The sequence below is a fragment of the Cercospora beticola genome, chromosome 3 (assembly GCF_033473495.1).
Source record: "Cercospora beticola chromosome 3, complete sequence".
NCBI lineage: Eukaryota > Fungi > Ascomycota > Dothideomycetes > Mycosphaerellales > Mycosphaerellaceae > Cercospora > Cercospora beticola.
Genome location: NC_088937.1, coordinates 1,217,324 through 1,232,288, shown reverse-complemented (window position 1 = coordinate 1,232,288; position 14,965 = coordinate 1,217,324). Strand labels below are relative to the sequence as shown.

Below are 14,965 nucleotides of genomic sequence, written 5' to 3'. Positions count from 1 at the left end.
CCTGCAGTAGGCTGCGGCAGTTGCTGTCCATGGCGTGCAGCTTTTGCGAACGCTCACACATCTGCTGCTGTGCTGTGCCAAGTTGGAGATCGACACATCAAACACTGTGCAGCATCCCAGAAAGTTGGGTGATCAGCCAGCTGCTTGTTGTTGCACCAATCTGACACTTCTGCCCCAGAGACGGAGGGAGAGGGAGAGGGAGAAAACGTCATTGCGATCGACAGGAACAGCGTCCACGTGAGCTGAGGCTGAATTACACTTTGGCACAGATCTTGGTTCGAGCGCGACGCGTTACCACTTGCAACGTCAGCATATCGTTCGCTCAGCGCCGAGTGGTGCTTTTGCCGTGGAAGCACCGCATCGTGGCGGCCTACATTGCTCTGTGAGACCAGACGATTGGTGCAGCTTGCTGAAGAGGCCGCCGCAAATAAAGCTTCATCGCCACCACCTGTATTCGACGAGAATGAGGCCGATGGCTTGTTGTGATCGTCTGTGCCTCGTATTTGGCCAAAGTACGGAAATGCAAAACCCGTGCATGTGAGTGCCTTGAGTGGAAGGCAGGCAGACCTGACGTGTGCAGACTTCGAGATGGCATGTTCTGAACAAATTATGCAGTAGGTGATCTCTCTTGCAACAGCAGATCTAAGAGACAGCAGGCTCTTTACATCAAACGTCGAGAGCCTCGTTGATTCAATCCGAAAGAAGCACGTCTACAGCGTCGATGGTCGCTGTTTCTGAAGCTTAGAAAAATGACATGAGCAACTTCGACTGCTGCGACTGGCAAGAAGAAATTACCTATCCTGTATCATCTCCGGACAGCCTTCTACTCTATGCTCACAATAAGATGACGGCGAGCTGCCCGATGGACGCTCAACTTGGCTATAACAGCGGAAGAGACGATGCGGCCACGTCGGTGTACGGTCTCCCGCTCATATTCAGGCAGGAGCCACCCGCAGCACGATACCGTTGCACTTCACATTCACTTTTGATCAATGTGAAAGTCGTCTCGAAAACGCAAACGCCAAGACGCATGTGCGCGCAGCTGATCAGGCAGTGGCCATGTCAAGTTGATCGCGATTCCTTCCTTTTCACCATGCGCACCAACTTCAACACCTTGGGCAGATATGGCTGATGCCGTGGAGAAGCTGTGCAGCATTGCGAAGGCGCTCCGCCTGTGCCGCCAATGCGAAACTCGACTCACAGGCATCCGCAGCCAACAAGCAGATGATCCGCCGTTACTCGACCTTCCAATTGAAGACATCGGAAAACCTATCAGGGAGGACCCCAAGCGCGGACGCAGTCGTACGCCGCGACAACGAAGCACAGCTTCCAGCAAATCGCAGGCGTCCTCAGCACGCGAAATTATCGAGCAACCCTCGAACGAGGTCATCTACAGGAGATGCTTCATCAACAATGTTCGCAGCGTCGATTGCGACTTCCAATCCTTCTCCGTAAAAGACTGTGACTTGGAGAACGTCACTTTCAGAGGCTGCTCGTTCTCCAACGTCGTCTTCGAGGATATCAAGCTCAAGAACGTCACGTTCTTCAATGTTGACTTCCGAAATGTCTGGCTGAAGAACATCAATTGGATATGCGCTCTTTGGGATGGCGTCGGTTTGGCTGATGCTGTGGTAACCGGATACGACTTCTTGCGTCAACTCGAAGACGAGAAGCGACCAAAACTCGTTCTCTCGCTCAAGGCCAGACCAACAAGCAAGCTCAGCAAGACCATGATTCTCCATCCGCACAGAGCGCAGAGCTCCAGAGCCGTGCAGGATGGCGAGTCCGAAATTGTCTGTCAGGGGATTGTCCAAGGTTTACTGCGACTGCCTGATAAAGTCGTCGATCGAATATTGGATCATCTCTTCCCGCGAATGCATAGAGAGCAAATCGTGATGGTAAGTCCAATACAGCATCTTCATTCTGCAGCTGATCTAACTTCGAGCAGAGTGATATCCCGATTACAGCTCTCAAGGACCAAAATTCTCAGACATCGTACGTCACACGTAGTCCTTTTGGATTCCGCTCAGCTCCATTTTCCTATCACGGCTGGCCGTCACCGAATGCCTCGAAGACTGCAAGCGAACAGGCAGACCACTCGAGCTTTCACTTCTGTCTGCCTTTCCTGCGCGTTTCGAAACAGTGCTACGAGCTTGGCGTACGGCATGTCTACGACAGGCGCCTCTACTTCGATGACAAGCCTGAGCGGTGCGTCGCGTTCTTGCAGGATCACCAATCGCCTGAGCACAAGTGCCTAGCCATTGCTCTGAGACACTCATCCCAGACAGACCCCACTGCTTGGCGTCGACTTTTCGACATGCTTCTTGATGACAAAAATGCTATCAACGAGCTCAGTGTGGAGATATCGAGCGAGTTCTGGAGCAGCAGCATATGGCGTGGCAAGTGTTGGCCAGAGACTCTGATCGGCTGGAAAGGGTGGAATGCAGTCTGGCAGCCGCTGCTCAGTGATCCCAAAGATTCAGAGAAGAGCTTCTTGGAAGCCGTAGCAAGATTACCAGGATCGAGGTTGCAAAGTGGGAAGGCCCCAAAGAAAGCGGAGGATGTGAGGTTCTTCTTGACCATACAAGGCGCGGATGGTTTCCCAAGTCGCGAGGCGTTCGTGGATGAGGTTCAGATGAAACTTCGTATGCGTATGCTCGGGGTGGCAGAGCGATAAAGTGGAAGATTGTATGCTTTGAATGAGTTTCCAATGGGACATAGCGTTCCCCAGATAGAGGGCCAACAGTCACCTCTAAGTCAATGACATTCGGTGACATAAGCATAGACGCTCGACTTTTGCTGATGCTGGTACGGTAGCAGGACTGCGGGTGAGGTCCATCTAGAGTGTTGAACATGAACACTTTCGAAAGCTACCATCTTCCCCGACCACCAAGAAGCCCGTCTTCATCCAGATTCATTACAGCCTCCCTGCCGCTCCGATTCCTTCTGTGCAAAGATATGTAGCAGGAACGTGCCTGAGACATGGCCATGCGAGGTCTTTCGCGGATAGAGTGGTTAGACACCATCTTTCTCTTGAAATGGTTGTTCTGTTCTTTCGTCTCGGCGAGACGCGTGGAGACACCGCAGTGAGCAGTCTGATGCGTGAGTCCGAGTACGCTCTGCCAGCAGTTTTGAGAGAGCATCTTCGAATACAACATCTTCGCTCACACGACAATCTGCAGATACGCATCGCGAAGAACGTCTTTCCGAGTCTTATGCATTTCGATGTCGCTCCCATAGCGCTCCATGATCTGCAACATTCTCGCAATATCCTCCTTGGCTTTTGAGTAGATAGGATCAGACTGTGCTTCGGGCGGTGGAGGAATAGCGAGGAACCTGGCTAGAAGCAGACTTTCCTCGAAAGCGCGATGCTGAAATGCCCACCATACAACAGCTTCGACCTCGAACATCAACCAAAGCTTGAAGAAGGCATCGAGCGCTTCATGTGCGGCTTCAAGAGTTGCTTTGACGTTGGGTTCGACACCTTGCTCTCGATTCTCGGAAGCTTGGAGAAGCATCAGACTGTGGTAGTATTCCGAGGTTAGGAAGAGGTTTTGTCGAACGACCCGAGAGTTGCTGTTGGCCTGGTGTCGTAGAGTTTCGTAGTCCAGTATTGTCAGCTGGGCAGGGAATGTTTTGTAGAGTCTTCGGAATGCCGCGACGAGAGACTCTTTATGCCGCACGCTGTTTGCCACTGGTAATGACAACGCGAGAGGAGAAGACAGACACTCCTGGGCCAGGTTTCCCAGATGCCACATGCTCCGCATATAGGCAATGTCGGCTTTCATAGTCGTCTGGTCGATGGTGTGATGAGGCTGTGGTGGGGGTAGCGTTTGAGGGATCTGAGGCGCAATCACGTTGATGCTCTGTACGAAGTTAGCATGTTTCCAACGAGCGCGCAAGCCTCTGTCCTGTCACAGATGATTGTGATGTGTTGACCCACCATTAGGTTTTCGATGCGCGAATGCGTACCTACGCACACATCGATGCCATCATCGCTCAGCTCATTCTCATCAGACAAGGACTCCACTGGCACATCGCTATGTGTCGCGGTCGGAGGAAGCTTGAGCAATATCGTCAGAAACGTGTCGTGGAAGAATACCGCTTGCCAGAGTTTCCGCCGCTGCTGCTTCTCTAAAGTCGAAGCCTCTGGAACTACGATATCTGGATCTCGATGCAACCGCATTGCATAAGATTGTCGTAAATGAATGCCTGCCCAGGCATACGCGTCGCTGGCGTGATTGTCGTTCATGAGGAAATATGACATGAGTAGCATGGCCTGTATGGCCCGCATCGAGGTGCGATTCAGGTATGAATACACCCTCAATGCCTGGTTTGCAGCGGAACAGTAGAACTCGGCAGTCTGCGATCGCTCTTCCAGCGGAGTGAACTGCATGAACTGCGTACCTAGGGCATATACGGCGTAGTGCAAGGCTACTAGGGACGCATCTGCTTTGCCTTTGTCTTCAAGTGCCCAGAAAAGCTCGTAATCTGAGTAGAATGTCCTCCTGCGCGTTTCATAAGCAAAAAGATGCAATCGTGTGAGATTTGTTTACCGACCTGTGAATGAAGGGGTACACACTATCGATAATTTCAAAATACTTTGAGACTAGTATATCCGCCTGGTCCTTGTTGGGGAGCACTGTGACTACCTCTGGCAATCCTCCTTGGCAAGTCCAGTAGTTGGCAAACGGATGTTGCGAACCAACACCAAAGACATTGCTGGGAGCACTTTGCTGCGAGATTGGGACGTTGGAAAACAGGATTGGCGAACTGTTTTGTGAATGCTGTCGGCGATGAGTGCTGCCATCGAGAGATGACCATCCATTGTCGGTCACGGTCGGCGAAGCGCGGATGGACAATGGTGATTGTGCGAGACTGGTCCGCCGCACCTTGATAGGAGGCTTGATATAGCGAGCTTTGCTACTCGGATGGCTATTCTTACGATCGGACGACGCGATGAGGTTGGCCACGGCCGTGTACTCGCACGCGCTCTGCCTCTTGACACATGCCAAACACGGCCGCGCTCTGTCGCATTTCGTCTTGCGTTCTACACATTCGAGACACGATAAAGTCGGTTTGTTGCGCTTCTGTTTTGGCTTGTCTCGTCGTTTCCTGTCATTGTCGCCCGCAGTGGCAGTGAATCCGTTGGGTTCGCTGAAGCCGTTCGGAGTTTGAGCATGGCCTGCCTCGTCGGAATTGCGGTCTCCCTGTCCCGCGTCGACAGAGTCCAGGTTGGCAGGTTCTCGTGTCACCTGCATGGCAATAAGCAATCTATGCCTCCTGTATGGCCCCGGGAGTAATTTTCACGCATCTTAAACCCGAATGTGAAAGATGCAGTCGCGTCAAATCCTCAAGGCTTGAATGCCTTCCCCTCATCGGTCATGAGCCGCCTCGAGCCGAGGTGACAGGCCTCGACGGTACGCGTAGAGTGTACCAGTCGCGAAGCGCGTCCACGTCCGTGGATTCCGCCCGCACACGAAAGAGGCTGACAAACGAGAAGCAAGGGCGGAGGGACAAGTCCGGGAGAGCAAAGTTAAGCCGCAAGGTTGATCAAAGCCAACAAAAAGGCTGTCACGCAAGCTCGCCTGGAATTTCTCATGGCCCGCATAACATATCTACAGCTCAATCTATTCACAATCACGGAAGAGTATCTATAGGAGCAGGCCACTTGGCTATTGCAAAACTTTCATGCGAGCAATCCGGACTTCATGTAAATTCAGCGTATCCGATGTGTGCCCTTGTGTCTGGCAGCAAGCGAGTATATCCTCGTCAACGTATACCCGATCGCAAGCATTGGCACATCAGGATCCTATCTCGCACGCCGCCGACCGGAATGACTCAAGCGGTATCTTCATCTGAACAGCAAGTACCGTGTGGCTTGGTGCGGGATCAAGCTCCAGCCGATGCCTAGCCATTTGACTCGGCTTGCTTCTCGAATATGAACAGCGCTTCATCTTTGCCCGGGAACGAAGGAAGTGGCACCTGCAGAACCTTTTCCCAGGCTGGCATTTCTCGTGCCATCCAGTCGGCAATGGTCTCTTTCGCAAACGCAGTGAATCCACTGGCATTTTGAGCTCCAGCAGAAACAATCGTGGTTCCCTCTGTATTACATCGTCAGCCGGTGCACGCAACGCTACTTCACGAACAACCTACTGTACGCCTTGATCATCTTGGACGTGAACTCCATACCGACCATTGGGTACACGAGCAGAAGAACACCGTCTTTCCCACCTTGATTTTGTTGCAGCCACTTGAAACCATCAGCCTCGATTGTGTCTCCGATCCACATGGTTCTCCATTCGCTAAGGCCATTGTCCACCGCCGTCACACTCAGCCGAGTCTTAGGATGGATGTCAAATCGTCGAAGCATATATGTCCAGTACCCATTACCACTCCCAATGTCAAGGATCGGTCGCCCGCGTGCGATCTGGTACATGTAGGATAGGGATTCGTATGACGGGCAGACACAGCCAAAGTGATGATAGAGCACGGGCAGAATAGCGTGGCTATACTTAATGTCAACCGTTCTCTCCTCTGGACCAGCCCATTCAAGATTCTGGAATGCCCACGCAGAGACGTCAAAATATGGATTGACATGGTTCTTGGACTTGTTGACCTGCAGCTTGCGGGCTGCTTCTGGAGGAGCGTAAAGTGCGTGAAGGTGTTTCGCAATATCAGCTCTCACAGTTTCCTTCTTTGCATTCGAAGCAAACGCAGTTATAGCTTTGGAAGTCACAGTCGTTGGACGAAAGATATCGGTATATGCAGCGATGTCGGTAGCGTTTGGATTTGGTCTCTGAAGACACTCTTAGGGCTGGCTGCACTTTACATGAGATGCCATCTCAAGCACCTGATATTGAGACATGCTTACCGGTTGTCCCGCAGGATCTCGATACCAAACGTGCAGGCCATTTGCTGCACCTGCATCTATATGAGACTGCGCGCCCAGTAGAGTCACTTCCGTGGTAGCTCTGTAGCCATACTGGTCGCTCACACGCAGCCCAAATGACTTAATAATGAATTTTCGAAAGTCATTGTCGTACGGAGCTGTGAGCTCTCCTTTGCTCCATGCCTCGAAGAACTTGTCTGGGTCAAAGGTTGCAGAGCCCTCCGTCTGAGGCTTTTTCGGTATCGGCATGTTGCATGAGAGAAAGAGAGGGCGGCTTTTAATTGTGCAATGACGCTGATCAATTCGATGGCACGTGCGTCCACGTCAGTGCAGCCCTCGACGCGTGGATTTCGCGTTCGTCACGTCGTCCGCGATCCGAACTTCCAATTTCGCGTTTCTCCTGCATCAGCAACATGGCTCCCGCCGAATCATCAAAAGCTGCACAGTCCGACGGCATCAGAGCTCAGAGCAATGGAGCATCTTCCAATTATGAACTGCCATGGGTCGAGAAGTACCGCCCGATTGTGTTGGACGACATTGTGGGCAACACCGAAACCATCGAACGCCTGAAGATTATCGCCAAAGATGGCAACATGCCTCACGTTATCATCAGCGGAATGCCGGGAATTGGCAAGACCACATCCGTTCTTTGCTTAGCACGACAGCTCCTGGGCGAGAGCTACAAGGAAGCAGTTCTCGAATTGAACGCTTCCGACGAGCGCGGTATAGATGTGGTACGGAACAGGATTAAGGGATTCGCCCAGAAGAAGGTCACTCTGCCTCCCGGAAGACAAAAGATTGTGATACTGGATGAGGCGGACAGCATGACAAGCGGTGCTCAGCAGGCATTGAGGAGAACCATGGAGATCTATTCTGGTACAACGCGGTTTGCATTTGCATGCAATCAAAGCAACAAGATTATTGAGCCACTGCAGTCGAGGTGCGCAATCTTGCGATACGCGAGACTGACTGATGCACAAGTGGTGAAGAGGATAAATCAGATCTGCAAAGCCGAGAATGTGCAGTTCAGTGACGACGGTCTTGCGGCATTGGTCTTCAGTGCTGAGGGAGACATGCGGCAGGCCATCAACAATTTGCAGTCCACGCACGCAGGATTTGGGTTCGTCAATGGAGACAACGTTTTCAAGGTGGTGGACAGTCCGCATCCTATCAAAGTCCAGGCCATGATCAAGAGCTGCCATGAGCAGAAAGTTGATGAGGCACTGGATTCGTTGAAAGAGCTCTGGTGAGTCCTGATCCATGGTACGAATTGGCACGACTTTGCTAACAACATTTAGGGGTCTGGGCTACTCTTCGCATGATATCATCAGCAGTATGTTCAAAGTGACGAAGACAATACCATCACTGTCCGAGCATGCGAAGCTCGAATTCATCCGGGTCATTGGCTTCACCCACATGCGGATTCTGGAAGGCGTACAGACCTATCTGCAATTAGCTGGCTGTGTTGCGAAACTCTGCAAACTCAACATGAAGCAAGAACTGTTCAATGTCCCTACAAAATGAGCCGTCGATCAAGAAGAGCTGGAAAATCTTATAGTGCTCTTAGCGAGGCGTTGGTGGGTTTCGGACGATGTATACAAAGCTGCTCAGTGACCAGTCCTTTGCGAGCATCACATTTTCTCGAGTTATTTCCATGTGAAATGGATCTGGTACATCTTGTGCTCACTATGACGACCTGAATATGATCGCTCACTGCTCACTATAGGCGACAGTGATATGTGGCTGTGCACTGTGGCTGATATGACAAGGTACCTCTTTCCAATTCTTCGCGTCGGCATTCTGGCAACAACATTGAATGCCTTGCATCACACGCGGTCTTGGAAGCGGTACGTCTTTGGCAGGAGGCTGACCTCATGGGAGGCATTGGAGTTTCCATGACATACGAATTTGGCGACAGTCGACAATGATATCACTTCGCCGTTACGTGACCTACGCCGGCGTGGCGGTGGTCGCCTTAATCGTCCTCACACACTTTCGGCAGAATATAGCATCTCAAACGAGAATTCAATATGCTGCATTCTTCCGCTCTGGCAAAAGTCAGAATGATGGGCAATTCCGCTGGTCGGACGTTCCTTTGCATTATCAGCCCGAGAGCATCACATCTCTACCCACAGCAAAACCTCGAAGGCTTCCCAAGGTTCAATTCGATTTCGCAAAAGAGACAGCAGAGCAAGCAGCCATTCGACGAGAAAGACGAGCCGCCGTGAAAGCTACCTTTCAGCGATGTTGGAAAGCTTACACCGAACATGCCTGGCTCATGGACGAAGTTACACCTATCACGGGCAATTTCAAGAATGGCTTTGGCGGATGGGCCGCGACTTTGGTGGACTCTCTCGATACTCTCTGGATCATGGTGAGTCGCAAAATATCGATAGTATGTGGTTCGACTTGAACTCTGCTAAGCATTGAGCTTTTCGCAGGACCTGAAGGACGAATTTGAGCAAGCTGTTCAAGCTGCGATCACGATCGATCTTTCCAAGTGCACAGAAGAATCTGTCAATGTGTTTGAAACTACAATCAGGCACTTGGGCGGATTCTTATCTGCATACGATCTCAGTGAAGATAAGAGACTGTTGGACAAGGCCACAGAGTTTGGTGAAATGCTATTGAAGGCGTTTGACACTCCAAACCACATGCCTATAACTCGTTGGCGTCCCCAAGCTGCTCTCACGACTCGACAGGTCGCTGACGATGTCGTGCTTGTTGCTGAAATTGGTTCTTTGAGTATGGAATTTACTCACTTGTCGCAGCTAACAGGAGACATGCGATATTTCGATGCGGTCAACCGGGTCATGCAACTATTTGCAAAGCAGCAGGAAGATACTCACCTTCCTGGGATGTTTCAAGTCGTGGTAAATGGCCGCGATGCTGATTTTACCAAAGACACCTACTTTACACTCTCCGCGATGTCGGACTCACTGTACGAGTACTTTCCGAAGATGCATGCTTTGTTGGGAGGAACCGACCCCATCTACGCGCGAATGTACAAGCGAAGTATGAAGACCGCCATCAAACACAACCTTTGGAAGCCGATGACGCCGGACGGCGCTGATATTCTGATGAGCGGCAACGTACGTGCAGAGATGGGCAAGCCGCCCAAGCTGGAACCACAAGGCCAGCATTTGGTGTGCTTCGCTGGAGGCATGTTCGCACTCGGTGGACGATTGACCGAGCAGGAGGATCATGTGGATATCGGCAAGAAGCTTACAGATGGATGCATCTGGGCATATCAAGCTTTGCCAATGGGAGTCATGCCCGAAGTCTTCGAAATGGTTCCGTGCCCTTCGCGCCAGGGAGAATGCCCGTGGGACGAAGAGAAGTGGCGAGATGCCGTCAACCAATTCGATGCGACCCGAGACCAAGATCCGATCGACGACCTTCGGCTGCCTAAAGGCTTCACCAATATCCGGGATAGGCGATACATTCTGCGGCCGGAAACGATCGAGAGCGTATTCATCCTCTATAGGACTACCGGGCAGACATACCTGCTGGATCGAGGATGGGAAATGTTTACCAGTATCGTCAATGCTACAGAAACGGACATCGCGAACGCTGCGCTCGCAGATGTAACGTACGATCCTGCTTGGCTCGAGAGTACGGGACACAGCGTCAAGATGAACAGCATGGAAAGTTTCTGGCTCGCCGAGACTTTGAAGTACTTCTACTTGCTTTACTCAGAAGTCGATTCCATCAGTCTAGACGACTGGGTCTTCAATACTGAGGCACATCCGTTCAAGCGACCCGCTGTTCAGTCATGACAGTAATTGTTGCTCTGCAGGAGATAGCATGGAAACATTCGTCTGAAAGTCCTCAGACGGAATTGTCTCAATACGTTTGTCCCGATCTTTCTTGATTTGTGCAGCGCAGCAGGAGCCAAGAAGGATCGTGCTCGCTCCACCCCAATGCTCAAGCGCCATGCAAGAGCGTTGGCCAAAGGACTCAGCCCCGACTTGGCTTGCCTTGATCCGCCCTCGCGAGACTCTTGATCTTGACTGCACGCGTCAACGACATCTCAATCGTAGCACAAAGGCGCACCAACAGGCATATATATTATCTTTCCTTGCCCACTTGTGGGTACTCAGTCCGGACCATTGCAGCTATCAGGACGCCGGAGCGAGTACTGACATGGAGCTACGCGCTGCGCTACAACAGTGCGACCACGGGGCTCCCTCCGCAGAGCATAGCTTGCTGGTGTTTCCAAGCAGTATCACGCGCAAGCACAGTGCCAGCAATCCAGCGTCCAGACAATGAAGGAAACAGAAGGCGCAATGCCCTTCGCAGACTGGCCGGTCAACAGAATGCCGGAGACCATCCTTGCTGAAGCATCAGCACCGGGATTCTCTCACATGAAAAGTAGCACTGCGTCTGCATGCCGAGAATGGGGACCCGGTCTGACAAAGATTCGTCCACACGCGCCCTGTGTCTGGATGCCAATATTGTGCGACACGAGATAGTGCGAGCACGAAGAGTGCGGATTGCGCCAAGATGCTCGGACGAGAAAGTGTCGCCCCTCCTCTGGCCTTGCTTTGCCCCTGCTGACAGTGGGTTCCCGACAAGAACATTGGCGAATGCAAAGCTGTAAGTTTGTGTGCCTCTATTGCATGTCGCATGTAACCTTGATGTAGTGTCAGGCGAATCGGCATTTCTGTTTCGCGATGCCGATTTTGCGGCTTTCGATTCATGCAGCTGCAATACGTAACCGGCAGCCTGGACGCGCAAGCATATCAAATTGCCTCTTTGCATTAAACTTACCGGCCGTCCTCGAGCGCCGCGAGGATCAATCTTCCGAGGGCATTCTTCACGCTTACTTTCATCCAACATCAGCGAAAGCGTCATCAGTTCTAAGCAGAATTCAGATGACGGCCAGAAATCCATCGCTTTGAGACAAAAGTCATCTTAGCGGCTGTGCCGGATCCATGTACACGACGACATTGCCACCAGTGTGGGTAGCAGCACTAGTCGCAACAAACGGCCGCGTCATTGAACATTGCGTACAGCTGGACGAGGCCATGTGAGCAGATCGAGACTTTTCTTCTCGCTGTATAATACACATACATGGATCGCCGCTGAGCCCTGTCCCGTGGTCGCATCGACCTCACGTCCTGGCTCTGGCGCGTGTTTCATTCGGGATGCGAACTTCAGTGGCTGTCGCTTTCACCGCAAGCGTTCTTGGCACGACCGTTGACGCCATCAACCTGGTCAAGCGCAACGATGGCTTGCCGCCACGAGTGGTCGAGCACTCAATACAACGCAAACACATCGACAATCCTTTGGCCCATGATCGAAGACGGCGGAAACTCCGGAAACGAGATACATTGGGCGTAACTCTGGACAATGAGGAAACTTTATACTTTGCCAATGTTTCAATCGGGACACCAGAACAGCAATTCCGGCTACACTTGGACACTGGCAGTAGCGACTTGTGGGTGAATGTAGCAGACAGCCATGTCTGCAAGCAAAGAGGCAATCTTTGTTCAATATCTGGCACATACAGCGCCAACGACTCCTCGACATATTCGTATCTCAACAGCAATTTCAACATTTCCTACGTCGATGGTTCCGGAGCTACTGGCGACTATGTGACCGACGTTGTCAAAATCGGCGGCACCACATTGGAAACACAGCAGTTTGGCGTGGGATATACGTCCAGCTCCGAGGAAGGAATACTTGGAATCGGCTACGCGAGTAACGAAGTGGCAGTGAGGTATAATGGGGGCAAGACATATCCGAATGTACCGCAGAACCTGGTCGACACTGGTGCCATCAATTCGAACGCCTACAGCTTGTGGCTAAACGACCTCGATGCTTCCACCGGATCGATATTGTTCGGTGGCGTCAATACAGCCAAATACACTGGCGCCCTCGAGACCCTACCGGTTGTGAAGGAGCAAGGAGTGTACGCCGAATTCATCATTGCATTGACCGCTGTGGGTGCGAATGGTCAATCGGGCTCCATCGCAAGCGATCAAGCGATACCGGCATTGCTTGACTCAGGAAGCAGTCTCATGTACCTGCCCAACGACATCACGCAGTCCATCTACGACAGTGTGAATGCACAATACGACGAGAGCCAAGGCGCAGCATTCGTAGACTGCAGTCTTGGAAATTCCGATGACACGATCGACTTCACCTTCTCGTCTCCTACGATCAGAGTACCGTTGAACGAGCTCGTCATCGTAGCTGGAACCGACAGAGGGCAAGAAGTGTGTATACTGGGCATCTCGCCAGCAGACGGCAGTACACCAGTTTTGGGCGACACGTTTCTCCGATCTGCATATGTCGTCTATGACATTGCGCAGAACGAAATCAGCTTGGCACAGACGAGCTTTAATTCGACCACGAACAACATTCTGGAGATCACGAATTCATCAGGTGTCCCTGATGCTACGATCGTTGCCAATGCTGTCACTGACGTGGCAGTGGCTAGCGGAGGTGCACGTATCGGCACGATGACTTTGGATGCTGCAGCCCAGCCCACTGCACCACCAGCGTGGAATTTTGCCGCTCTTGGAGCCGTCGCTGGAGCTGCTCTATACGCGCTATAGCGTGCCGAAGAAACGATTTTGTTACCAGCCTGCGGAGTGAGCACAGGCTTACCGGCATTGATATACCCGACATGAAGATGACGTTCAACTACAATGATACCACGACCAACATTAGATTACAGACGTTAGACTAGGCTACACAGAAGCGTGACAAGCCCAAAATTGTGGAAAAAAAAGGTCCATGATCATGTCATTTCCATCTGTCTGTACGCAGTCGAGTGGAGAGTCGTTATGCATCTCTATGGACAATGTCTGGCTGTTTCCTGGCGAGCCCAGTGTCCCATGCAACACAGTGACAGGACCGACAAATGGCAGTCGAAGCCATGCTGACCAGCACAGGAATGTTCCAGTGATTATGTTGAGTGAGATTGCTGCGTTGCATTCTTCGAGCCTGGCCGTGTAAATGCAGGCTGGCCAGCTCTTCTAATATTGTGACGGAGCAGACTGGTCTCTGATCGGCTTCGTTGCTTTGGGTATCGCATTGCGCTGCTCCATGGTCGGGCACTCGTTGCGCGCAGTCCTGTAGATGGTCTCGGAGATGGCCTCGCGCAGCAGATCTTCGTGCCGGGTTTTGTCTGTGTTCGTTCAGTGCAGGCGTGGCAGAGTGGTCATCTTGCTGCTACTCGCACGCGCCAGCACGCTTTGTCTTCGACTCGTGGTGTCTGCTCTCGCTCGGAACCCCTCTCAACACGATTTCCCAGACTCCAGGCGAAACTAGAACCGGCATTGCTCCCAAGCCGTGTCTCGTTCCGCGTAGCGTCCTTTCATATTCGTCAAACCCATCACTCACTTCCCCCACCCAAACCACCCACCCTTCTTCCCACCCCTCTCCTCCTCCGGCACCTCCCCCTCCCTCGGCAAAACCTTCGTATTACTCAAATATTCCCTCGTCCGTCCCTCTCGCACCTCATTCTCATTAACATGCGTCGCGGTGTCCAATCCTTGCTCTTCAGCGGCCAGTCTTCTCGCCCGAGCAGCCAATCTCCTCTGCTTCAGCCTCTCAATCTCTTCTTTAATTTCATCTCTCTCGAATGGAATTTCGTGCGTTTGACCTTTCTTGGGCCAGAAATCGGGGACGGAGAAGCGTGAGTCGAGGTTGATGCCGAAGTAGTACATGAATCCGATTGGGAACATGATGTACATGCCGAACTGTAGTGCGCGAGGAATTCGTCAGTTGGGGATATCCGTTTACATTGGATGCGTGATGTACCTTGAAGACTTCGAGATTTGGGCCGCCCATGATTGCTGATCGTAGTGAAATGAATGAGGGATGTGAAGAGCGACTGGAATCGATGATGTGCATCACTGGAAGCGGAGGTCTTCTCCGCAGCAATATCGCCGAGTTTATTCCGACTGCTGCCCTTCACATGCAAAAGACATGCTGCGAAGGAACATATTGAGAAGTGAAAACTAGTATCATTTGGCGCGCCAGCTCTATTCGTCTAGTAGCCAGTTCTGTTGACCCTCAACGCCTCGCTAAATCGAAAGTCCATCGCTCTCTATGGTA

The 14,965-nt window shown here is 51.8% G+C and overlaps 7 protein-coding genes across 7 annotated transcripts; 4 read left to right on the top strand and 3 right to left on the bottom strand.

Moving 5' to 3' along the window:
• Positions 1-1,124: 1,124 nt before the first annotated feature.
• Positions 1,125-2,677, top strand: RHO25_004431 (uncharacterized protein; the record flags this gene model as incomplete). Its single annotated transcript, XM_023595352.2, has 2 exons — positions 1,125-1,898; positions 1,949-2,677. 2 exons carry the CDS (start codon positions 1,125-1,127, stop codon positions 2,675-2,677), a joined length of 1,503 nt encoding a protein of 500 aa, XP_023457185.1.
• Positions 2,678-3,164: 487 nt separating this feature from the next.
• Positions 3,165-5,261, bottom strand: RHO25_004430 (uncharacterized protein; the record flags this gene model as incomplete). The annotated part of the gene is made up of 3 exons (XM_023595351.2): positions 3,165-3,866; positions 3,944-4,508; positions 4,561-5,261. The coding sequence occupies 3 exons, from the start codon at positions 5,259-5,261 to the stop codon at positions 3,165-3,167; spliced, it is 1,968 nt and encodes a 655-aa protein (XP_023457186.1).
• A 649-nt stretch (positions 5,262-5,910) lies between these two features.
• Positions 5,911-7,141, bottom strand: RHO25_004429 (uncharacterized protein; the record flags this gene model as incomplete). Its single annotated transcript, XM_023595350.2, has 3 exons — positions 5,911-6,104; positions 6,157-6,799; positions 6,875-7,141. The coding sequence occupies 3 exons, from the start codon at positions 7,139-7,141 to the stop codon at positions 5,911-5,913; spliced, it is 1,104 nt and encodes a 367-aa protein (XP_023457187.1).
• Positions 7,142-7,305: 164 nt separating this feature from the next.
• Positions 7,306-8,416, top strand: RFC4 (replication factor C subunit 4; the record flags this gene model as incomplete). Its single annotated transcript, XM_023595349.2, has 2 exons — positions 7,306-8,138; positions 8,191-8,416. 2 exons carry the CDS (start codon positions 7,306-7,308, stop codon positions 8,414-8,416), a joined length of 1,059 nt encoding a protein of 352 aa, XP_023457180.1.
• Positions 8,417-8,816: 400 nt separating this feature from the next.
• RHO25_004427 (uncharacterized protein) lies at positions 8,817-10,671 on the top strand (the record flags this gene model as incomplete). Its single annotated transcript, XM_023595348.2, has 2 exons — positions 8,817-9,266; positions 9,334-10,671. The coding sequence occupies 2 exons, from the start codon at positions 8,817-8,819 to the stop codon at positions 10,669-10,671; spliced, it is 1,788 nt and encodes a 595-aa protein (XP_023457181.1).
• Positions 10,672-12,042: 1,371 nt separating this feature from the next.
• On the top strand, positions 12,043-13,458 carry RHO25_004426 (uncharacterized protein; the record flags this gene model as incomplete). Its single annotated transcript, XM_023595347.2, has 1 exon — positions 12,043-13,458. One exon carries the CDS (start codon positions 12,043-12,045, stop codon positions 13,456-13,458), a length of 1,416 nt encoding a protein of 471 aa, XP_023457182.1.
• Positions 13,459-14,244: 786 nt separating this feature from the next.
• On the bottom strand, positions 14,245-14,698 carry RHO25_004425 (uncharacterized protein; the record flags this gene model as incomplete). The annotated part of the gene is made up of 2 exons (XM_023595346.2): positions 14,245-14,607; positions 14,669-14,698. 2 exons carry the CDS (start codon positions 14,696-14,698, stop codon positions 14,245-14,247), a joined length of 393 nt encoding a protein of 130 aa, XP_023457183.1.
• Positions 14,699-14,965: the final 267 nt, after the last annotated feature.